We start from the raw sequence: 24,229 nt of genomic DNA on the forward strand, positions 1-24,229 counted from the left end.
GTCATCATCTGGGAATCCATAGGCTACAGACTCTGGTGATCAGTAAGCAGGCCTAAATGATTAACAGAATTTACATCACAGGGATCATAGATAAGAGTCAATGTTCTGTGATTGTATAAAACAACACCATTCCAGAAATCTGTGACAGAAAATACTTTTCCACTGAGTTTTTTTTTGGGGGAGAAAAAAAGGTCACAGGTCTTTAAGTGTCACCACAAGCAGTCTTCCCACCTCCTTCCTCAAGGGTCCTTGTGTACCACACAGCTAGCTTGCCCACATGTCAGTTAAAAACATCGTAGGCTAGATGATGCGTTATGTGTCTGTCTCTGTTATGGTGTGATTTTGTAGTCTACATGTTGTATACTACAGTGTCTTTTATTGCCTATGTTTGCATCATCATCCTGCCTCTGTGAACACTTCAAGACCGTCTGAAGAGCCTGAAGAGCGCTTAATGCAAAAATAAATACATTTTGCTTCCTTACTTACAGGTCCTGTGGTTGACCTGTTGCTCTGATGATCTAGGGGAGCTACAGAATTCAGCAATTACGGCAACAGCCTGCAGGTGGCGCCAAAAGGTTGTAGTGTTCCCTTACATCGCCTGTCTATGCAGGCCTACTACTGCTAGGCATTTGTGACAGGTACGGGAAAATGCTTGCAAGGTAGTTTGAAAGTGTCCCCATTTGAAGCAAAGCGATAGAGGGATTAGCGGTTTTCAGATGCTCAAACAACCAAGACAGTGTAGCACAGATTAGGAAAATAGGCAGTTTCTTGACACTTGAAAAAAACTGCTCAGGAAAAAATCTAAATGTGAGTAAAGTAGGCTAAGCACAAAGAAAGTAGCTCTTTTCCATGAGGCACAGTAGTCAGGACTGAAACAAAACTTTTACTGGATACATTTGCAGACTCTGTCAGCTATACAGCCCAGTCTGAGTCAGAATGGAATCAAACAGTAACATACTTGTAGACAGGATATTTGCAAAGGCTAAACACAGAGAAAAAGGAAACAACAATGCATTCTCACAGCAGTCTGTTTACAGCAGCTGCGGGACTGACCAGATTTAGAGTAGAGTAGAGTTGGTTAACTATGTCACACCCCAGTTATCGACCAAAGTCTGTGGAAACACTTGAAACACTTGCAATTTTATTGACACCATGCCAGTTAATTATTCTCTTGTGCTTTCACTTCACTGTTTCCGCAACTATGTGTATGACATGATCTTACTATAAACATTAACATTACCGGGGATTAAATTGGGTCTGAGCTGTCAGGAGTTGAACCCCATCACATAAGATCAGGGCCGGTTCTGGCTTATTTGGTGCCCTCGGCGAGTTTGAGTTCTGGCGCCCCCCCCCCCCCCACCTACCTTTGAAATAAAAAAAAAACTTTCTTATACCTCACAGAACACAAGACTAATATCCTTAGGAAGCTTAACTAAATAGTATCAAGAACAATAACCGTTTTTCATCAAATGGATTTGTGGTTCTTTTTGACAGGCGACCAACACATCAGATTGAGTCGCATGAAAGTAGCTTCACTGTGTGATGTGTTGGATGTGATGGTGGTGGGGCCCCCAACCCCAGATGAGAGGGAGGTTATCAATGTGTTTGAATTGTAACGTGAAATTGAAATGCCAGGAGAGTGATACAGTACATTTGCATGTAAAATGCATGTGTAGACAATAAGCCTACCAAGGAGGTCTGCATTGATCTACACTATCTACAGCATCACAAAGCATGGCAGCATAACAATTTTAATAAGCTACACATTTGTGCTGTTTTCCAAACCAATTTCATTTCTGGACTGGAAATAGTGGTGCATTTGTGAGTAGGAGAATGAGAAGGGGGCTATCTATGTGTTTGGAGGGACAGGGTGAGAGAAAGGGAGAAGAGCTGTCACGCTATTGAATTTCATAATATACAAAATATAGTAAATAGCCTCACTTGTCTGCTGTGCATGGTTCTGTTACATGATTAATGTAGGCTATGTCATTCTGGTCTGGAAATTAATGTTTTTTTAAGCTTACAACAAGCAGGTAATTCATGTGGATGGAAGGAGATATGGCAGCTAAAATTGTTTTAAACATTGCACCAGTCTTACTTTACATTGCTTGTCAACCTAAGCAAGTATTATGATATCAGGTGGGTGTTAGTGAGTAGTGAGTAGGCTACTAACAGCTACTTTACTGGATTCCATTGCTTGGCATATTGGCTACTGTTAGCATGCTAACTAGCGATTTCTCTGATCAAAAACAAAGCTCTTTTTCTCTCTAATTCCAAATAGTAACCTCATAACTATTAGGCTTTCCATAATCACAAACGGTTGCTGATTAAATCACATAGTTCCAAAACACCCTCTGAAACTCCTGCATCATGCAATGAGTGGTTTAATGAGAACATAATAATCTCCATCCAGCAGAGCAGCACTACTGTTTGCGCTTGCCCCCTCTGTCTCTCGAGTGAGTCTCCAAATTCAAAATAGACCGCACGCTGTCACTCGTCCCGCCCCCTTTCTCAGAACTGTCTGTTTATTGGTTCACAGACTTCCCAGAGACAGTTGGAAGAGATATTACTATTGGCTGAGGGGCGCTTTGCCGTGAGGAGCGCTTTCGCCACTCTTTGTTGATTGCGACTTCATAAAAAAACTTCATATCGCAAAATTACGCATAGGAGAGCGCCATTTCGGCGCCCCTTCTTCACATGGCGCTCTAGGCGACCGCCTAGCCGGCCTATGCTAAAAACCGGCCCTGCATAAGATCATGTAGTGTTATGACACATGAACTGTGTGTAGTTCACATACCACACCACCACCCAACAGTATTGGCACACTTGAAGTTTAAGTACATAATGGGAGATATTTAAAGCTGTAAAATGGAACAAACACATGATGTGTGAAGAACACAACCAAAGCACAACACTTTTAAAATGTTTTAAGGTCAGGTGATGCCACAGTAGAGCTTTCTGGTAATGCACACAAACAGTATTCTCATTTCTCGCACAATCTGCAAAAAAACGTAAAGGAAACGAACACTGTACCAAAAATCAAGCATGATTTCGGATCCATAATATTATGGATGCAATTGCTTTTGTTGCATCTGGTATCGGAAGTCTTGACCATATAACAAGTATCATGACAGATATCAGAGGTTCAGGGGTTTCAATTGAGGCCTATACATTTGAGACACAGAAGAGGCTAGCCAGATTGTTTTAAACCGATCACCACCTACTTGCTTAACAGTTGAATCAATGATCTTCAGATATGTGACTCATGCTTTCTTTCAATATTATGAGCTGATATTTGGGTGTGGTCACACAGCTGAGTACACTACAAATGTTGCCGTGTCAATTCAACACCTGAGAGTCCATTCAACATCAACTATAGGTGTGCACAGATAGATAGGGACGAGGGGGCAAAGGGGACAGTTGTGCCGGCCCCAGGGAGAGAGAGGGCCCAGAATTGGGTCCTCATTACATTGTATGAATTGGCAGGGGGGCCCTTTCAGATGACTTTGTCCTGGGCCCGGCCAAAGCTGTCAGCGGCCCTGCCTCCAACCCCCCCTTCAGCACCTGCCCCCCCCAAAATGTCTGTGCATGCCACTGACATCAACTGTATTTGGTCCCATAGAACTCTAGCCAGGCCGCAACCTCCTAGTGATGCAACACCTTCGGCGTTGCAACTAGTCAGGTCAAGAGCAATGCAAGTACTTTCTGAGTTCCCGAAAATACGGGAACTCCTTTCACTTTGTCTGGAAGCAAACAACCATAAGCAAACCAAGGGGAGGCAGGTCAACCATGCTGTTTGGGAAATGTTCATTGTTATGCTCTTGGTCAGACCAGGTCTCAAAGAGATTTGAACGTCGATGATAATCAGGCTAATAGAACTCTCCAAGAGTTGAATAACACACTGCATTTTTTACTGTGTAGCGCAGGTGGCAGTGGATATCCTGCTGCTGTCTGTGTAAGGCAAGGCAAGGCAAGTTTATTTATATAGCGCATTTCATACACAGGTGCAACTCAATGTGCTTCACAAAGTTAACAAATGTAAATGAAAGGAAACAGGGAAGAAAGACGGAAATGAATTAGAGTCAAAAAACATTTAAAACATTAAGATAAAAATAATAATAAAATTAAATTAAATAAACATAAAAATAATAATAATAATAAAAAAAGAATGATATGCAATTTAAGCTAGGGGAAAGCATCTGAGAACAGCTTTGTCTTGAGTCTAGATTTAAAGCTATCATATGTGTATGGCCACTGTGTGGAACCATGCACACCAGCCTTCTACAGCTCTCCGTAGCCATAACAGCTAAGATAAGATGTGGCCAACTGGACTTGTTTTTGTAGCTTGATGACGATGGCTTACATGAATTAAAATCTCCACAGACTGTTAAGTTTTACTTATCACAGCTGTCAACCAACAGGTCCTTTCAGCTATAAACCATGCCTTGTACAACACTACAGCGGGTCTTTTCAGCCGTGAAACTGTTAGGAATACTTTGTCTCTTACTACAGTTGTCACAGCAACAAAAAACTAGGAAGGCTATTTACAAATGTAAACCAAGCTATTGAAGCTGCACCTCTGACCACTACCATGTGCAGACGTGTGAAAAGTAGAAATACTGTAAACTCATGATGTGCAACAGCACAGTTCATGATATTACTTAAGTAGTACATGATAGTACATGAAGTAGGCATGAGTAGTAGTCATATTACATAGCCGTTACACCAGTTATTCAACTGTACCTAATGTACAGGTAGACACACTGTAACAGTGACCCCTTAAAATAAAGTGTCACCGAAAACGAAAAAGCAGATCGTAAGACCGGTACACTGTGACATGACAGCTATGCCTTTGGTGTTGTACATTGCTGCTTCCTTGTCAAATGGCATCAAAGATTGACAGCAAGGGTGTGAATCTGGATTGCTCGGTGACGTCACCTGTTTTATGAGGAAATTAACAGGGGTTTTGCTTTTCTTTTTACTTCCATTTCTGACACCTCTGCAGCAGTGGGGAATCCACGGCAGAACATCATCAACCAATACAATCGATGAATCTCTCCCTCCTTCTCTCTCTCTCTCTCTTTCTCTCTCTCTCTGTGCGTAGCTCGGGCTGTGTGTACGCAAGCGTTTTCATGCCTATGCTTGTGTGTGGGTGGGTGAGAGCAGAGGAAGGCTTTGAACAAGGCCCTGTTCCATCCCATTTCTGCAGTAAAAGGGTGTGTGAGTGTGTGTCTTCCTACTTACTGTATATTACCTCTGGAATCCATTACTTGTGAAGTTGAAAACACAGTTGCAGCTGTCAGACTGAAACTGGAAGTGACTCAGACTTAATCACAACAGACAGACCTGTCCGCCAACACTTATTTTCAGACATTTTCTGTAAATGGCAGATTGTTGGGATTCCCTTGAGCAGTAAAGGCATTGAGCCAACGAGCTTGTCATTGAAGATACAATCTCTAAATTGAATAGGAGGTGGTTGATATGCTGTTTATTGAAAGTACAGTACAGTATGTAGTCTTGTTCAGATATTTAGCTTACAGGGGTGCGTTTCTCGAAAGCATAGTTGCTAACTAAATTACCTACTTTGTTGTTTTCAATACTTTTCCCCATTGGCAACTACCTAAGTTTCTAGCAGGCTAACAACTTCTCTTTCGAGAAATGCACTCCTGGCTTGTAAGCTTTAGTTAGTCCTGTTTGTTTGGATGCCTTAAAATCATTTGGTTGGGCAAACCCATAATTTTTGATCAATCAATTAAAGAGAGATATGGGAGAGCGCTGCCTTCCGTCTCAAACAAATTGTTAGCGCAAATGTTCTTCAAGGGAAAGGGGCAGCTTAACTATGAAATAAAAGGAGAGTACCGAGGCAACTCTGCTATTAAGTCCTTTTTTTATTTTTGTCACATGTACCGACTACCTAACACCGGTGTGTGTGGCAAAAATAAAAAAGGACTCAAAAACTGAAGAAGAGAGTGCCCTGAGTTGCCAACACACTTTTTTGTTGAGAAGTGTTGTTTCCCAATACATGTGCTCTGTGACAAGTCAGTGTAAAATTCCTCACAGTCATGTCCGAACACTACTGCAGACTACACTACTGACCTCTTGTAGACCTACCTGAACTACCGTGTACAGCAGCTTAATGTCGCTCGCTTTCATTGTTATTAGGACTACCTGGTCTCATTGTACAGTACATTGCCTACGTTTTCATTAGCCCACAAGTTCCAAGAATCTAGGAAAAAGTCCACAAGGGACATTGACACCAAGTACAATTTTCTACAAATAAATGTAATCAAAGGGAGGGCCTGCGCCTTTCAAGGTGGCTATTGTTGTGTGGTGGTGCGTTGGCTTTGCTTATAGAGACATTCAAAATCAATGCTTCAGACATCCTGATTTTGAATGACTCTACAAATACATGTACACATTTCTAACTTTTTTGGCCTAATGAAAATGTAGGATTTAGGTTAGGGTCAGGGTCAGGTTTAAATGGACAGTAGCTGTGGACCGAATACACTGACCATCTGAAGCCCTTGTAGTGGCTTGCAAAATAAATTGTAGCGTTCTATTTACTATGAATACAGTAGTTGTGGTCATTTTCATAATGTAGAAAGCATTCTCACTGATCTGTTCACAATTCAACGCTCCAGCAACGTTCAATTCACACCCAATAGAATTGTTACAGCAGAGGCAGAAATACAGACTGAACGCCTTGATACAAACATTGTTTTTTTCCCTCCTTCTCTTCTTGTCGTAACTTCCAGTAGCGTGGCTTTAGTAATAGAGACTAATTGTTGCAGCTATGCATTGAGACACAAAGTATGTGGTCAATGCCTTCAATCAGACCACGCATTCTGATGACATATGCATGGTGTTAATTTTTTCCAGAAAGACCTGATTGACAGATTGACTGACTTGACGTAAAGTATGGTATGGCAGCAACCTAGACGGTATGCATCAGATGGGGAAACATTTTTATTTTGGAGATGCACTTTAGATTACTTCAGCCATGTCATAGTCAGGGTTTCCTGCAGTGTTTCCTACTTGTTAGTCAAGGTGCTGCGAGAGTATGAGACACATCTGATTATTGCCCTGATTATCAGTGGAAAGGCTACTTTGTGCAAATTCTCAATCTTTTCACACGGTCAAAATAAACCTGGGTTAATAGAACGAGCGAATTGAAATGTTGTTTTAGATAACATTACATCCCACTCAAAAATAGTTTTAATTCTACTCAGTATTGTGTAAATATTCAGATCAGTAGAGTTAAAAGTATACTGTTGCAGAATTTTACACAGATGTGCTGACTCCATTCCAGAGTAATTTGACTCTTCAAAGTGTTGCAAATAGTAGGCCTATCTGGGTTTATAGTATCAGGGGCTGGTTACATGTATGAATATGTTCTGAAATACACATTCTATTTAGTTTACGTGTAAATGTGAGGCCAAAATCAATGGGTTTTCAGAAATATCCACATACGTGTAAACAGGTAAAGCTTACTCTGAAATACTGACAGCCCATTGTTTACTGTGCAGGGGACCTGGTGAAGATCGCATGTGATACAGCTGCGAAAAAATTAAGAGACCACTTTGAAATGATCAGTTTTTCAGATTTTACTACAGGTATGTTCGAGAAAAATGTCTCATTCTATAAGATACAGACAATATATGACATATAGCATTGACATATAACATATGATACATATATATGATACATATAACATACAAGCGCCCTCAGACCATCACCAAATTTAACATCCAATCTAGCACCTGATCATCTAATGGTTAGAGAGAGAAATGTAGAGGTCTACAAACACTTGCTGTGAAATTAAGCATTGAACAGGTGATGATCTGAGGGAGCTTCAGCAAGGCTGGAATCAGAGAAGTAAACGGAGAAGGGTATCCTGAAGTATTTTATGTAAGAAATTGTAAATGTAGTAAAAAGATCTGTCTGCACATGTCTGTTCATAATACATCAAAAGGGTTATACATGTGTTTGTAATTCTCGCTGCGTGTAGCCTAATGAGTTCAGACTCCAAGGCTGAACATGGATGTGCAAATTCTTTAGACGTTAGTGCTGGATAGACATTCACATAAATTCTATTGTTGGTTTTATTTTGACAGACTACACAGGCGAAATCAATTATGTTTTAGGTCTGAAGACATGCATGTTGTTCTGTATTCATTGGTAGGGCATGTGTTGTTATCTAGTATAGCATCTCCTACTGAAATTTTGCCTGGTTAACCAACTAGAAACACATGTTGTAATTACTGTGATGGGCTATTATTCTGTATAGGGCTTACCTTATAAGCTGGCATAATAATAAAAAATAGGGTTTACTAGGTTTAGACAGCTTTTTTTTGACCGGTCTGTTAAGTAGCCTACCCCTATAGGCCTAGGATATGTGTATATTCTACTGTAGCCTATATTTAAATTACATTTACAACTATCAAGTTATCGTTTTGGCCTTTAAAAAGTCTGAGTTGGTCTCTATTGGAGGAGTTGACTGCTGTAGCCTACACCTCTGATGTGCTGAGTGCAATACCAAATGCGAAGGAAGTGGGCGTAACGATTATGACTTGGCTGCATATTTATTCACATGCACCGAGCTGCGCAATTCGAAAGTGAGCACGAGAAAACAGTGTAATGTTCAATTCATAAGAACATAGCAAACGACAAAAAAATGAGCTCTAGACACGAAGGCAACACAACTAAGAACAACTCTTTTTGTGAGCGGATAGATTTGGACTTTACGCACGTTTTCTTACCCACAGTTTATGTGCTGGTGTGCGTAATTGGATTTTTCGCAAACGTCTTTGGACTGAAATCGATGTGCAGACGCTGGAGGACACTTGGAGACATTAAGTATTTCATTCTGAATCTGGGAATCGCGGATCTATTATATGTTTCTACACTGCCGTTCCTGATTAGTTATTATGCAGCCGACAGCACCTGGCAGTTTGGAACTGTGTTTTGCAAAGTCACACGATTTTGCTTCAATCTCAACCTTTACGGCAGTATTGGTTTTTTGACCTGTATATGTGTGTACAGGTATATTGGAATCGTGTACCCAATGAAAATCAAAACAATTGTGAATACGCGACTTTCTGTGACCATAAGTGCAATTGTTTGGACCTTGGTTGTCATGCAAATTCTACCTGATATGTTCTTTGAGAAATCGCCGCCAAACTCCTCACTGGCCTGCTTTGATAGCACTGGCAACAACTTCATCAAGGACTACCTGCCTTACAGCATTGGGTGGACTGTGGCTGGATTTCTCATTCCTCTGCTTGTCATTATTGTTTGCTACGGGCACGTGGCATATGTGCTCATGACGAAGGCGAATATCAACACCCTTTTGAAGCAGAGGAGTCTTAAGTTGATTCTCTTTTTAACGGTGCTTTTTTCGGTCTGTTTTCTCCCTTACCACATTTTAAGGAATCTTAATTTGTCAACGAGGATATTGAAAATGGAGGGAACTTGTCACCCAATTTTTGATGACATTTATATAGCCTATCAAGTGAGCCGAGGACTTGCCTGTTTGAACAGTGCCATCAATCCAATCATATACTTGGTGGGCAACGACGAATTTCTGATGCGTCTCCACAGTCTCAGCAAACGAACTCGACGGTCCTTGGCACAGATCACTGGGGTTGTCGCGTACCGCAAATCACCACAATACATGGACTCCACTATACATACGGAGGCTGAGCTGAAAATCTTACAACAGTGACATTTTGTATTTGCATTTCTTGTATTTTAACATGTAATGTATTTGTTGTGATGTTAAATAGGCCTATTCACCATGCTCAGTAATGACGTGAAAAACGCACTTACTCGGATGTAAGCAGGTCCATCTGTTACAGGTTTTTTTCAGTATTGCTTGTGATTGTGCTGCCCCTGGATTTTTTGATAAGCAGCCAAATGTATTTGCACATAGTGATTTTTGTAACATATTGTATAGTACATCTAGCCATAAACATGTCAAAACTGGAAGTTAATAAAGGAGACCTCTGACTATGTTTTGGATGTTATTCCATTAATTACTCCACTTGAAGGAAAAAGATGATGTTCCCATTTACATATGGTCAAGTTTTTACTTTTGGTCAAAATATGTGGTATTTGACCAAAACCAACAGTGGGGCTACAGCTAGACACCTAATGATGTACTATTTTTGGCCCGGGAAAGGCATTGTTTATGTAGAATCAATTGCCACCATTTTCAGACTTTCAGTCCTTTCTTAGCAATCTAGCAAACATCTGTGCTGAGACTATGATTCAGCAGCTATGACTTCATTGACCATTGTTTATACTGTTGAAAGAATCGTTTATACCCGTGTAAACCGTATTTGATCTCTAAATATGACCAAAAGCCCCCATACATGTGTCACCAGAGCCAGTGACTGCTTCAAGACTACTTCATTCTGTCTAGGGGAAAATAATTCTTGGACATACAAGATGCCTGGCATCACAGAATATATAGCACCAAGTTGTGACAGTGCAGACATACAGTAAAATGCTATCATAAAGTGCATAACTGTGGGCAGTCATGGGTAAGCGGTTAGGGCATCAGACTTGCAGCCCAAAGGTTGCCGGTTCAACTCCCGACCCGCCAGGTGTTTGGGGGGAGTAATTAACCAATGCTCTCCCCCATTCTCCTCCATGACTGAGGTACCATGAGCATGATACCGTCCCGCCGCAGGGCTCCCTTTCCGGCACTATTGGGGGCTGCCCTCTTGCATGGGTGAGGCATAATTGCAATTTCGTTTTGTGTACTGTGTGACAATGGGAGTTGGAGTTTCCCAGTTGGGCTTTCGCTTTCACTTTATACCTACATGCATCATGAAGTGCCTACAAACCTACATTACACACATTCCATTATCATGAAGTGTCTGGAAAAACATCCTCCCACATCACAGCATACTGCCCGTTGTCTTCGCGTGTAAGCACGCAGGTGTCAAGTCAGCTTTTATTGTCACTTTCTTCATATGCACAGGTCATACAAGGAAAATGAAATTACGCTTCTCTCTCTATACCATGTAAGGACATACACATACACAGGACTGACATTTACAGACTGACATCAAAGTGCAAGACAGGACCAGTAACAGTGATGGGGCAATAACAGTAAAGTGATTAAGTAATCAATAATAACTGAGCATTTTAACATTGGTGAGTGACAGTGATGGACCAGTGATAAACCACTAACAATAAGTGATAGAGTAATAAATAACAATTTAACATTGAACATTTAACATATAAGGGGAACAGAATAGAAGATATAGTTATAACAACAACAATAATACTAGTAAAATACAAAAATAAGTCAAGGCTATGCTGCACTGCAGTCCAGCATAGTCCATTGTAGTCCAGTGGTCAAGTAGCAGCATTTTATCAGCATAGTTCGAGGTGCAAAGTCACGTAGTGCACAGTGGTGTAGTTACAGTATATATGTAGTTGTATATTTGAGCATTTTTGGGGTGGGTATGCTGTATATGTTTGTGCTATTCTAAATAATGGATCAATCAATTTTAGGTGGGTATACTGAAATCCCTGAAATTTTGAAGCGGGTATACTGCGTATACCTGCGTTCTACGTAGACTACACCACTGGTAGTGCAAGCAGTTTTTGGTAGTGGAGATCTGAGAGTGCAGGTGAGGTGCAGTCACATGGAGCAGTTCGATAGGTTGTGTGTGTGTGTGCGTGTGTGTGTGCGTGTGTGTGTGTGTGTGTGTGTGTGTGTGTGTGTGTGTGTGTGTGTGTGTGTGTGTGTGTGTGTGTGTGTGTGTGCGTGTGTGTGTGTGTGTGTGTGCGTGTCTTTTCCATGAGGGGCAGTAGTAACATGGGTGTATTGACTGACTTGACTTGTGAGTGTTGGATGTTGCAGACAGTTCTTTTGCAGGGGAAGGTGCAGTCACATAGTGCATTACCAGACAGTTCTGACAGTTCTTTTGCAGCCGAGACAGTTATTTTGCAGGGGAAGGTGCAGTCACATAGTGCATTACCACAGGTGCGTGTGAATGTGTGTGTGTGTGTGTGTGTGTGTGTGTGTGTGTGTGTGTGTGTGTGTGTGTGTGTGTGTGTGTGTGTGTGTGTGTGTGTGTGTGTGTGTGTGTGTTGGCTTCATGAAAAGGTTCATACATTCACAGACTGAATGTGTTTATACCTCATGCTCTGCACGAGGCTAGACTGACCGCATGTACACTCTCGTCGTGGTATCTGAGGTGTTCTCTCTACTCTCACACTGGGGATGACACCATACACAGTTTAAGACTTTAATTTACACCCCCCCCCCCAACACACACACACACACACACACACACACACACACACCTGGGCGGTAATGCACACACACACACATGCACACACACACGTACGCTACTGTATGTGACTGCATCATGAAAATGAAAGCAGACAGACATTGCTTTACAGTACGTGTGACCTAAAAAAACAAAGCAGCCATCGCTGACAGAAGTGTGAGCAGTAGCTGTAGCTACAGCGGTCCCGTGAGCCATGTGGTTTGTCTGTAGTCTATGTTCAGGAGCGGAGCAATAGGAGGGGCGAGCAGGGCATTTGCCCCTGGGCCATGCAGGGCCCTCCCGTATTGATAGTAGGGACCCTATTGTGACCTTGGTAGGCTGTATGGGGGGCCCTATCAGTGTTTTGCCCTGAGGCCCGGTGTGCAATAGTTCCGCCACGGTCTATGTTCCATCAGCACATGCTTCAACCTTTATGTGTGCTTTGTGTAGATCAGGAGTAAAGGTATTACATACCGTTTCAACCCTTTCTGAGTTAACCTTCTCAGAAAGAATGTGTACACATTAAAAAATGTCATGTACGTTATACGTACATTTAGAATTCCGGGGCCAAATACCCTATAGAAAATAGTAAATTAACTGTCTCAGTATTGAATTGATACTGCAAGGGCAGTCATTGGTAAGTGGTAAGGGTGTCAGGTTTGTAACGAGCACTGCTTGTTTGCAATGCAATTTCATTGTGTGCAATGAGGACCGTGTGCTGTGGAGTGCTGTGCCACAATGGCAATGGGAGTTTCCCAGGTGAGGGTTTAAATATTATACTGTGTATAATCAGTTATTTGATTCATACTAATTCTGCCCGCCCTTGCCATCTGTGCACTTAAGTCAATTTGAAATTATAGTGAGGGTATGGCAAGACCATGCCAAGGTTGTTGTTTTTTATATATCCTCTGGGATACTGTCTTGGTTAAAGCACCTTCACACCTTTGGTCAACACCAACTGAACCTTGAGTTAAAAGTAAATCTCACAGTTAAAGATTGGAGTGTGGTTTTGCTGCAAGCACATTTTTCTTTTCTTCGTACAAAACATGTTTTTTTCTACAGGAAATGTTTTAGTGTGTGAGTGTGGGGAGCTGTTTGAAGACAGGATGTGAGCTGTGATTGTACATGAAAACTGAAAATAAAGTCAGTGACACCAGGCTCCCGTTTCTCTTACTTTAAAGGGACACTGTGCAGGAAATGGTCAAAAAGGTACTGCAACTATGCTGCTCATTGACACTGGGCTGCCTATTGCCAAATTTGATATTTACATGAAAGTTTACTCAGTAATAAACAAATATTTTTTCTAGTAAGATCCAAGTACAGTCATTTTTGCAGCTAAAAATGGCTATTTTTGGAAATTCAAAATGGCGGACCATGGAGAAGCTCCCCCTTTTCATGTATGAAAAGTGCAATTTTTCCAGTCATAATGAATACTTAGAATTTGATGCTGGTGGTAAGTATTCATGAAAAAGGTAACATTAGTGAATGGGCAGCATGAATTCTGGAAATAAATAACTAAAAATCTCACACAGTGTCCCTTTAATGTGACGTTTCGGGCAGCATGCCCTTCATCAGACACGCTGCCCGAAACATCACATTTAAATAAGAGAAACGGGAGTTTGGTGTGGCGGACTTTATTTTCAGTTTTCATGTGATTTTGCTAGTCCTGCACCCAATCTTTTTGAGACGGATGTGCGTGTCTTTCCTACAGCTGTGTGTACACACCGCACCGCTTTCTGAATTTTGATTGGCTGCATTCAAACTGAGGTAATGCAGCAGACATGGACATCTGGACAAATATTTATTTGCAGAAGTCAAATAAACAACCATTCTCATGTTTAGTGTATACAGGTCTCTGCTTTGACATGAGCATTCATCTCTAATGGAAAGGCGAATCTAAACATTCTTCAGATGTCGAATAGTACAGTCAAATAGATAGAGTGGTGATTTTGGTGATTACTGGCATATAAAAAAGTTAAGCCGCTTGTAAAAAGCATACAAAACTTATTTTTGTTTAAAAAAATCATCTGTTTTATTTTACTTTAATATAATATATTTGTATACATGTACGTAGATTAAGTATATTAAGCTACCCATTGTATGAAGAATAAACATGTATGTAAATGTTTTTTTATTTGAAGTGGTACGTCAATAAAAATAAAGTTTAAAAAAAAAAAAAAAGCAAACAAAACTTGTTGTTGAATAAGTAAGAAGCAAAACAGGTCGACTTTGTCAACTTTGTGCTGACAACGTGGATATGTGAGAGGATGAAAAGACACTGTACAAACAGTTTAGGATTCTGCCAAACATAAGACACTTTGGTCAGAGAGGTCTACTAAGTATCAATAAGTGTTGAATAACAAGACCACAATGCAACACATAGTGCTGATAGGTCTAATTTAGTTTAAGGTTTATTTGACAGAGATAGTGCACAAACATACAATTAAGCCAGTTTATAACCTCAAGGCTGATTATTATCTGTAGTCCCTGGACTTGGTGTTAATTTTTAAGGATGATTAGAAGTAATAATAATGATATTAAAATATATAACAACAAAACATGCTATGATGGTACCAAGGACAAAATAAAACAACATGAAACAAAAACAAGGTAATTGTCACTAATAGTGTCGCTGTTAAAGTTCCTCTTTCTAAAAGTGTTACTCCATTTAGGGGGCGCTGTGGCACAGCGCGCTAAGCCCCCCACTTGGGCTTGTTTGCCCATGGGGACCCAGGTTTGAGTCCGGCCTGGGTCATGTTCAAACCCTACCCCCATCTCTCCGTCCCACTGAGTTCCTGTCAATCTCTACTGTAGTCAATAAAGGCACAAAAAGGCCATAAAATATCTCTATAAAAATAAATAAATAAATAGATAAATAAATAAATAACTACAGAGAGAGAGAAAGCCAGATACATTATTGCCCTATGCTAAAAAAGGTATTCAAATAAGCAAGATAATTATATTTTTTAATAGTATAGACCAGAGCCAAATCCATGCCATAAAGGATACTGATTAGCTGAAGGGGAAAGAGAAATGACTCCTAAGTGGGAGGGCTTAGCAATGGCATGAGAAATGATAAGGTGAGAGGGCACAGGCACTCAAAGCAGAAGTTGTTTTGGGAGCGCTACAAGAAGCATTTCAAGGCAAGTTTGTGGATTGATCAATTGTGTGTGTCCACCAACCTAAAACATAGCCTTCCTTTGGCATGCTACTTCTGCATGCCATTAAATCCTCTAACCCCTACTGGATTTACTTCAGTGCCAGGGACAAAACATTTAAATGAAAAATATTTGCTTGACCATATTCTGCACTGGAGTAAATCATACACCCAAATTGGTTGCAGTCAGGACAGGTTCAGAACAAAAGTAGCAATGCTGCTTTGCAACTGTCAAACTTTTATTTTGACAAGTTGCTGTCCTTTTGTCTTCCATGCTTATGAAAGGTTTGGTATGAATGTCTTATGAAACAGTCATGAATCCTTCATGCAAAGTGTATAACAGCTGCTATGAATGTCACATTCAGTAAATGACACGTTAAGTAAAGTGTAACCAAAGTGAGCTGAGACTTTTTTTTCTCCTTTTACTGGATTCACTTAAATAGTCCAGTACCTGGCCAATAGTGAGATGTGTGTGCACACATCTACTTGTTTGAACTCAATGTTCTCCCTAAAAAACATGAAGATAATGGTTCTTACATGCACTCGCTAAGTATTTGGTGCTCTAGAAATGTTTGTGAGCAACTACTTTGGATGTCATTTTGAATTTGATGTCTGTCTGGTCTGGGCAGAAAACACTGAAAGAATGGATCTACCAAAGGCAGAAGCACAATATGAACGTATGCACTGTACAGTCAACAGACACGGCAGACCTGTGTTATTGAAAATGTATAGAAATTTATTTCATTTTCATAAATCTGTATAAAAGATATATATATATCTGTCTCTTTTGTATAAAAAGATATACGGTATATAGGTGTCTCTGTCTGTAAAATCTCCATCACCATTGGAACATCCTCCTCCGCTTGTCGTACCCGTTGCTGCCGGCACAGGAGGCGGAGACGGTGCGGAGGATGATGCAGTCGATCCAGGCCCCATAGACCAGGCAGCAGGAGTCCACCCTCTTGATGCTGAACTCGTAGCAGCGGTCGGGCCTCAGGCCCTCCACCTGGGCGCTGCAGGCGGCGCAGGTGAGCACGCCCACCTCGGAGCCCTCGGCCGCGCAGGTGGGCTGCAGCAGCTTGTAGCGCAACTCGAACTGCTCCAGGGGGTCGGGGCCCGCCTCGCTGCCCGCCACATGCCAGTAGAGCGTGGCCGCGTTGGCCGTGGCGAAGGAGTGCGCCTTGTCGAAGTGCACCGGCATCTTCAGCACCAGCGCCAGGCGCACCTGTGGCACCTGGAACGGATGGAGGAATGAATGAATGGATGGATGGATGGATGATTTATGTCATTCTACTGCCGCAGGTATTTGGCTACAAGATATGACAATATAGCAATGACAATACAGCACAACTGTGTACAAGAGACAACGGGGAGTTTACTCTTTTGTTAGTGCTTTGGACAAGATTGTGAAGCCGGAGACATGAAGCAAACAAATGAGAGAGTAGAGTAGAGTAGAGTAGAGTAGTAGAGTAGAGTAGACTTTATTGTCACTATATAAATATAGCGAGATTATGTTTAGTAGCAACCCACAAATGCCCACAAAATAAAAGATATATTAACAATAAATAAATAAAATCCATAAAAATCCATGTGCATCTCACAGTATCGATAGTCCTGAAGTATTGAGGGGGGGCAGGTGACGAATTGAGTTCAAGAGTCTAATGGCAGTAGGGTAAAAGCTGTCCTTCATTCTTGTAGTGCGGGCACGCAGAGTCCTAAAGCGCCTGCCAGATGGTAGCATGGTGAAGAGCCTGTGACCAGGGTGTGTGTGATCTTTAAGGATGTTTAATGCTCTGTTTGTGCAGCGTGTATGGTGGATCTCCTCAAGTGTGGGTAGTTGGCATCCAATGATTCTCTCTGCTGTTTTAATGATGCGCTGTAACATCTTCTTGTTGTCGTGTGTGCAGCTGGTGTACCAGGATGTAATGCTGTATGTAATTACTGATTCAATTGTACACCTGTAGAAGTTAGTGAGCAGATCTCGTGGTAGCTGGGCCTTCTTTAGAGTGCGAAGGAAATATAGCCTTTGGGATCCCTTTTTAGCCATTGCAGAGGTGTTGGCGCTCCATGACAAGTCCTCGCTGATGTGCACACCCAGGAATCTGAAGCTCTGTACAACCTCCACTGGCTCCCCTCCGATGTTGATGGGTTGGTGGTAGTGGTTGCCCTGGCCACACCGCCTGAAGTCCAGGATCACCTCCTTCGTTTTCTTGGAGTTCAGGGCCAGGTTGTTGTCTTGGCTCCAGCGTGCCAGCTGCTCCACCTCCTCTCTGTAGGCCGTCTCGTTGTTGTCAGAGATCAGGCCAATCACGGTTGTGTCGTCAGCAAATTTAATGATGGTGTTTGTGCTGTGCTTAGGATCACAGTCATGAGTGAAGAGGGAGTACAAAAAAGGGCTCAACACACATCCCTGCGGCGCGCCTGTATTTAGGGTGATGGGTCTTGAAAGATGTTTTCCCATGCGTACAGACTGAGGTCTGTCACTGAGGAAGTCCAGTATCCATCTGCAGACATGGGGACTGAAGCCGAGGTTGTACAGCTTAGTGGCCAGCTTGATAGGGGGAATGGTGTTAAAAGCGGAGCTGTAGTCAATGAACAGCATTCGCACATAGCTGAGAGAGGGAGATAGGGTAGGGATGGAACAATGGAACTTTTGTGCAAGGGCAAGTGCCTGGGTCGCTTATAGGGATGGACCGATACCGATACTGGTATCGGTATCGGCACCCGATACTGCTCATTATACTCGTACTCGTCAAGCACTTGCTGATACCAGGACCGATTACTGCTCTTACACAAAACAATGCAAAATCTTGTCACGTTCTGTGGACTTGAAAGCAGCATGGAAAAAAGTGCCACCTCATACATTTACTAACATTTAAATCTACATGGAAATGGACAATAAAAATATCACAGGTGGAAAAAAATAAGGCCATGCATTTATTTTCATTGTATTTTGGTGGTAAAAGGTATCGGTACTCGGTATCGGCAAGTACACACATTAGGCCAGCCGCACACTGGCTCCGACAAAGTGCGGCGCACTTTCGCTTCCGACATAATTCGGACCTCCAAACCCAATTTCACCCGAACATTGCATTGATAGTTAACGGGCGGTGCCGACAAAATAGAACTTGTCTCTAATTGCTATCCGACATCGGCGAATGTCCGCGGACGTCGGCGCCAGTGTGCGTGGTTCTATTGAAAACAATGGAATCGAATTTTAGCTGAGCAGTGCTCAGCACTTTGTCGGAGCCGGTGTGCGGAAGCCCTTCATGTACTCATTAAGGTTTTCAAAAAAGTGGTGTTGGTGCATCCCTAGTTGCTTAAAAAAAGGGAAGCTTAAAAAAAGCTCCTAATCACCTTGGCTCGGCCCATGTCGGAGATAAGTTGATGCTTGGAGTGAAGCCTGCCCGGCAGCACCATGGCGTCGAAGTCGGCCTTGGTCTGCAGCGCGGCGGTGAGGCGCTGGCGTATGGACTCGCCCTCCACCATGAGCATGGGCAGGTCGCAGCACTCCAGCGCCGTGTCCAGGCCCTGCTGCTCCTTCAACAGCTGCTCATGCAGCTCCTCCAGCAGGCACAGCTGGATCTTCACCTGGGGCAGAGATTCTTTAAGTATATAGAGATATGCCAACATAATAGGTTTCTATGGGCACCTAACGTGACCAGGTTCCGGTCTGCCTAAAGGAGCGTGTCATAATGCTCCTAGCATTGAATAGAACAGTCCTTAGGTCTGCCTAAAGGGGGATTCCCCCCCCCCCCAATAATAGAACCCGGAAACAATGGGCCAATGGAACCTCTCTCTCTCTACTCTCTCTGCCTGGGTCAGAGCCACAGAACAAAAAAAACATCCTAACTGCTCATCCTAATTTAAAACCTTCTGTAATACCAAAACTCCTAAATGCCCAGGGGTGCATTTCTCGAAACCATAGTTGCTGACTACGCTAGCGTCTTTGATGGTTGCAATGCAATTTCCCATTGCCAACTACAAAAGTTGCTAACGGCAATCAACTACGCTTTCGAGAAATGCACCCCAGATGTGTCAAAAGTAAAGACACACAGTTGAGAGAGAAACACAGTTTCCTTCCAACACAGATAACTTATCTGAGTAACCAGTAGACCAGTGTACTTGTCTTACGATATCAGCTGACTCTGCACTGATTGGATCAAGTTTGTAGTGGGTTCTTGTTAGGTTTTTAGTGTTTTTCAGTAACACCACAGTCTGTCTACCTCATTAGGTACAATGGAGTGGTGTAACAGCTATTTAATATTGTGTGCTAGTGTTGTACTTAAGCCATGAATTTACCTTTACTTTACTACAGTTCAGTAAATGCCTCCTGTTGTAAGATAAGATATGATTTCACACAGGAAGTCTCTGTGATGAGGCCCCTGAGTGACTGTTAGTATACAGCTATGCGTCAATGGTGATGTTGAATTTTGAGCATTGTATAGACCTATTATGTGTACACCTTATTTTCCATCTTAATACAGTAATTACTATTGCACTCTACCTCACATTACAGTACAGGTAGCTGGCAACATCTAGCCAAAGTGACTTACAGTTATAAAAAAAAGGCATTGGTTGAAGTCCCTGGTGCAATGTGAGGTTAGATGCCTTGCTCAAGAGCACTTCAGCCAGGCATGTAGGGGAGGAGGGATACAACTTGTTTCTATTGGTCAGGGTGGGATACAAATGGGGGGTGTTGGGAGAGCTCATTCAAAGTGAATGGAAACGCTCACATCATTCTGGACAGTTGTATAATAATCATTAGTGTTGCACCGATACCATTTTTTGGCCCCGATACCCATACCCGATACCGATACCATACCGATACCGATAGCACCCTATTTGAAATGTATACTGCCTACCTTTGTGAAACAGGAAAAAGACTAATACAAAGTGAATCCAGCAAAACGTTTTATACTTTTTAAATACCTCTATGAAATAACTAATTTCAAGGCTGTTTAAGTGTCATACAAGCACCTGTAAATGGTATCGGTGCCCTATTTGTTGGTACTCGCCGATACCGATACCACCATTTTAGTGCCGATCCACCGATCCACCGATACTGGTATCGGTATCGGTGCAACACTAATACTCATACAGCATCATTAATAATAGAATACAGAGACTTATTAGTAGGTCTATTAGTATTATTAGACTGTGCCGTTTTCATAATCTTTAAAATCATGCTGTTGGGGGGGGGGGGGCATACGCATAAACGGCTATCCAGGTACTTTGCTCGTGAATGTGCGCTACGCCCCTTTTTGGGGGAAAAAAAACCGAATGTCTCATTAACGTATTATTTATATTATTATTATATTATTTGAGCAGCCAGCAACACAACACATATTCGGCATGTTGAGCGTGAACAACGCTAGTCTACAGGTCTTTGTCTCTTGTTTTTTCTTTCCCAACACGACCAATTGACTTGCACTGGCTTTCCCCCCAATGTTTTCCCGCCAAAAAAGGGCGTAACGCATATGGCACACGTCATGCGCGTCATCCGTTCATGCATATAATCTTTAACATCATGCTGTTGGGGGGAGCATAATCTTTAACATCATGCTGTTGGGGGGTGGGTTCACAATGCTTATGATGAGGTCATGGGGCGTTAGTAAGGAACCACTTGCTCTGCTCCCAGCTGCAGCGTACCTGGCTGTTGGCCAGCTTCTTCATGCGCTGCAGCTTCCAGGGGTCGATGAGGTGCAGGACGGTGGAGTTGGTCATGTAGTTGTGCTCCCCCAGGGGCAGGTCCATGCGGATCACCTCCAGGTAGTAAGAGCAGCGCCGCAGGGTCTCCAGGCGCACGCGGTTGCTGTGCATGGCGGAGGGCGCCAGGTCAGAGCTCAGGGCTCGCTGCAGCAAGAAGCCCACCTCCATGCAGGCCTGCACGCGCTCCGCATGGCCCACCTCGGGCTCGGCTCTGTGGGGCTCCAGCGAGTCGGAGCTGGTCCCAGGGCTGGTCCTTGTGGACTGGCAAGGTGCGGTGGTGGCTTCTGTTCCTGACATCGACATCTTTTCTTTGGTCAATTTTAGAGCCTGCACAAGGTGAGGGGAAAAAAATATTAGTTGCAAGTGAGTGAGTCTGGAAAAAACAGCCAGTCACATGGATACTCTTCATTTCATCCTTGTTGGCTTTGCAGCACTGTAGGTCTATGGACCTACAACTGAAACTCCCTCCTGGCAGGTCTACCTGCTTGTGCATTAAAACCACTGCAGGGCCATGCTGGCCTCTAACAGTAGGTCACTGGGCTGCTACGCTGGCAACCCAGATTCGATTCCGGCCCAGGTAATTTGCCGACCCCTCCCCATCTCTTTCCCCAATCGCTTCCTGTTCACCTCTCATACTGTCCTATCAATAAAGTCGAAAAAGACAAACGAAACAAAAAACCACTGCAGATGGTCCAGAATGCGGCGGCATGTTTGGTATTCACTCAAGCCAAAAGGACCCATTGCCTTGAGCCTTGCCCACAAAACCATGTCAGGAATAGCTCTAGCTTACCTGAAGGACATACTAAGGCCTTACGTTCCTAGAAGAAAACTACGCTCCTCCAACACAAACCTCGCCCTGCCGCATGCAGCTCTAGGTGCTCTCAATCAAGACCGTTCTTGGTCATTGTTCCTCAGTGGTGGAACAATCTCCCAGATTATCCCATGTAATACCAGTGTAATACCATGTACCCTAGATGTAGTACAAAATTGGTGTTTCACTGGTGTTAGGTTAGGTTAGGTTTCTTTATTAGTCTCCACGAAGGAGAAATTTGCTTTGGAGACAGGGAGGTTGCAGCATCATAAGGAACACATAGAACACATAGGACACATGACACCAACACAGAAAAACAAACAACAGTAAAACAAATAGAAGAAAAACAGTGTAGGCCTACATGCTCAGAAGCACTGGATGTCCTAACCCACTGCCCCTGCCCCATCCAGTCCATACCATCCCACCCCCCACACACACACACACACACACTCAGTGCACCCCCCCCCCCATACACACACTCACACACACACACACACAGCTCCGTACCCCCCCCTCACACACACATACACACACACACACACACACACACACACCGTCCTACAACCAACCACACCTTCACCCTGCAATAAATAACTAGGTTACATCCATTCCATAGTTTACATAAAAAAAATAAAAATAAATAGAGATAAAAAGTAAACACAGGGATACATTCATGTTTACATATCCCCCTCCCAGCTTTTACCCTAGTTTCCATCCCCACCAACAGTACCAACACTACATTATTACATGGTATTAAATATTGTTGCACTGGTTATTACACTGTACCTAATGTGGTGGATCCACTGTAATAGTGAACCATTTTTTAAAAAAGTGTTAAAATCCCAACTCAACCTCCGCACTTATTGCTCTGGATATTTCCTGTGCACTTTGCTAGTGATATTGGCTAATGATTATGTCCTTGATTGTAAGTCACTTTGGTTAAAAGACATCTGCCAAAAAATGCAATGTAATGTAATGAAATGAATGGAGAAATGTCTACTCAGCAAGTAGCCTACTACCATTGAAATATATCAAAATTACATCACAATCATACCTCCATTCATTGATTGCTCAGGCAAAACTTTGCCAGTTAACACCATGTCAATGGAACCCAAAGCCAGGCCCTCTGATACAAAATTAAGTTGGCTACAACGGCTCGTTTATAGCCTACCTCATTTGAACTAGTTTTTTTTTAAAACCATAAGCATGTTAAAATTGAGCAGAAGTTTACAGATGGCAAGGCCTGCACTGCAAAGCTGCATCTAATTCAAGAAATTAGCCTATAGTAGGCTACTGATATCATCACCACAATCATCATCATCCTTTATTCAGGGTGAGATTGACAGAACATATTGATCTTTCACCCGAAGGGTAAAAAATATGTAGGCCTAGGCCTAATAATAGACTAGCTCAATTGAAAAATAAATACATAATTAAGATAATAACAATGATAATGCTCCAATGATAAGGTCTCAAGTCAACTTTGACAAAATTCAGATGACATGCCAAACAGTTGTTGAATGAAACAAACTGCGCACGCAGCCTGTTCCACTTTGAAAGCACAGAAGGAAGCTTGTCAACCACCTCAGGTGTTGTGGGTCAAGTGCGATGAAACTTGTTTTGAATGGCTCTTCTTGTGCTTGAGGTGATAGACAGCACCTAGTCCTAGGCCTATGCCAAAGATCAATAAAATCCAACAACGGTGATAAAACGCAAATAGAAATAATATGCCATATTTAACGAAGCCTAGACTTGATGACCGTGTTTAATCATTAAACCACGAACCAACATTGACCTTAGCTTTCCACGGCCATGGCCCTGAAACCAACACACACCCCCTGGCAGGTAACGCCCAAAGAACAATGGACGGCAATATTAGGCTAGGTGTTATAGATTACATAAACGTATTGTCATGTGGCCAATAGGCTATAGGTAAAACGAAAATGGTTTGCTCTGCCCGTGTCTGATCATTGCAATTTCAGCACTAGGCCCAGCTATATAAAATTTGGACCTGACGATAGCCCAACGGGTGCGAAATTGCAGTTCTCAAAGTACAGAAAACATTGGCCTACTCACCTGTTTTTTTGAAGGGATATGTTGATCAAAAAGTTATTATTGATGTCGCATAGCTACAGGGGAGACGCAGTCGGGGGCATTGTGACGCGCGCCTGCTCCGAGTCTCTCTTCTCGAACTCCATACATTTTCAGGGGGGAAATCAGACCAGAGACGTTCGAGAGAGACACCTAGAAAATCTCTGG

The 24,229-nt window shown here is 42.6% G+C and overlaps 3 protein-coding genes across 3 annotated transcripts in view; 1 reads left to right on the forward strand and 2 right to left on the reverse strand.

The window, feature by feature from the left end:
- Positions 1 to 24,229, reverse strand: part of LOC134462123 (sodium- and chloride-dependent GABA transporter 2-like) — a 325,830-nt gene that overhangs the window by 110,801 nt on the left and 190,800 nt on the right. The window lies entirely within an intron of this gene.
- Positions 8,626 to 10,003, forward strand: si:dkey-78k11.9 (P2Y purinoceptor 1). Its single transcript, XM_063216359.1, has one exon. It carries the CDS (start codon positions 8,675 to 8,677, stop codon positions 9,722 to 9,724), a length of 1,050 nt encoding a protein of 349 aa, XP_063072429.1. The 5' UTR covers positions 8,626 to 8,674; the 3' UTR covers positions 9,725 to 10,003.
- On the reverse strand, positions 16,163 to 24,143 carry LOC134462116 (fibronectin type III domain-containing protein 11-like). Its single transcript, XM_063214994.1, has 4 exons — positions 24,047 to 24,143; positions 21,100 to 21,486; positions 18,805 to 19,038; positions 16,163 to 16,681 (listed from the first exon to the last, which is right to left on the reverse strand). The coding sequence occupies exons 2-4, from the start codon at positions 21,460 to 21,462 to the stop codon at positions 16,286 to 16,288; spliced, it is 993 nt and encodes a 330-aa protein (XP_063071064.1). The 5' UTR covers positions 21,463 to 21,486; positions 24,047 to 24,143; the 3' UTR covers positions 16,163 to 16,285.

This window comes from Engraulis encrasicolus, chromosome 14, assembly GCF_034702125.1.
Source record: "Engraulis encrasicolus isolate BLACKSEA-1 chromosome 14, IST_EnEncr_1.0, whole genome shotgun sequence".
In the NCBI taxonomy this organism is placed as follows: domain Eukaryota; kingdom Metazoa; phylum Chordata; class Actinopteri; order Clupeiformes; family Engraulidae; genus Engraulis; species Engraulis encrasicolus.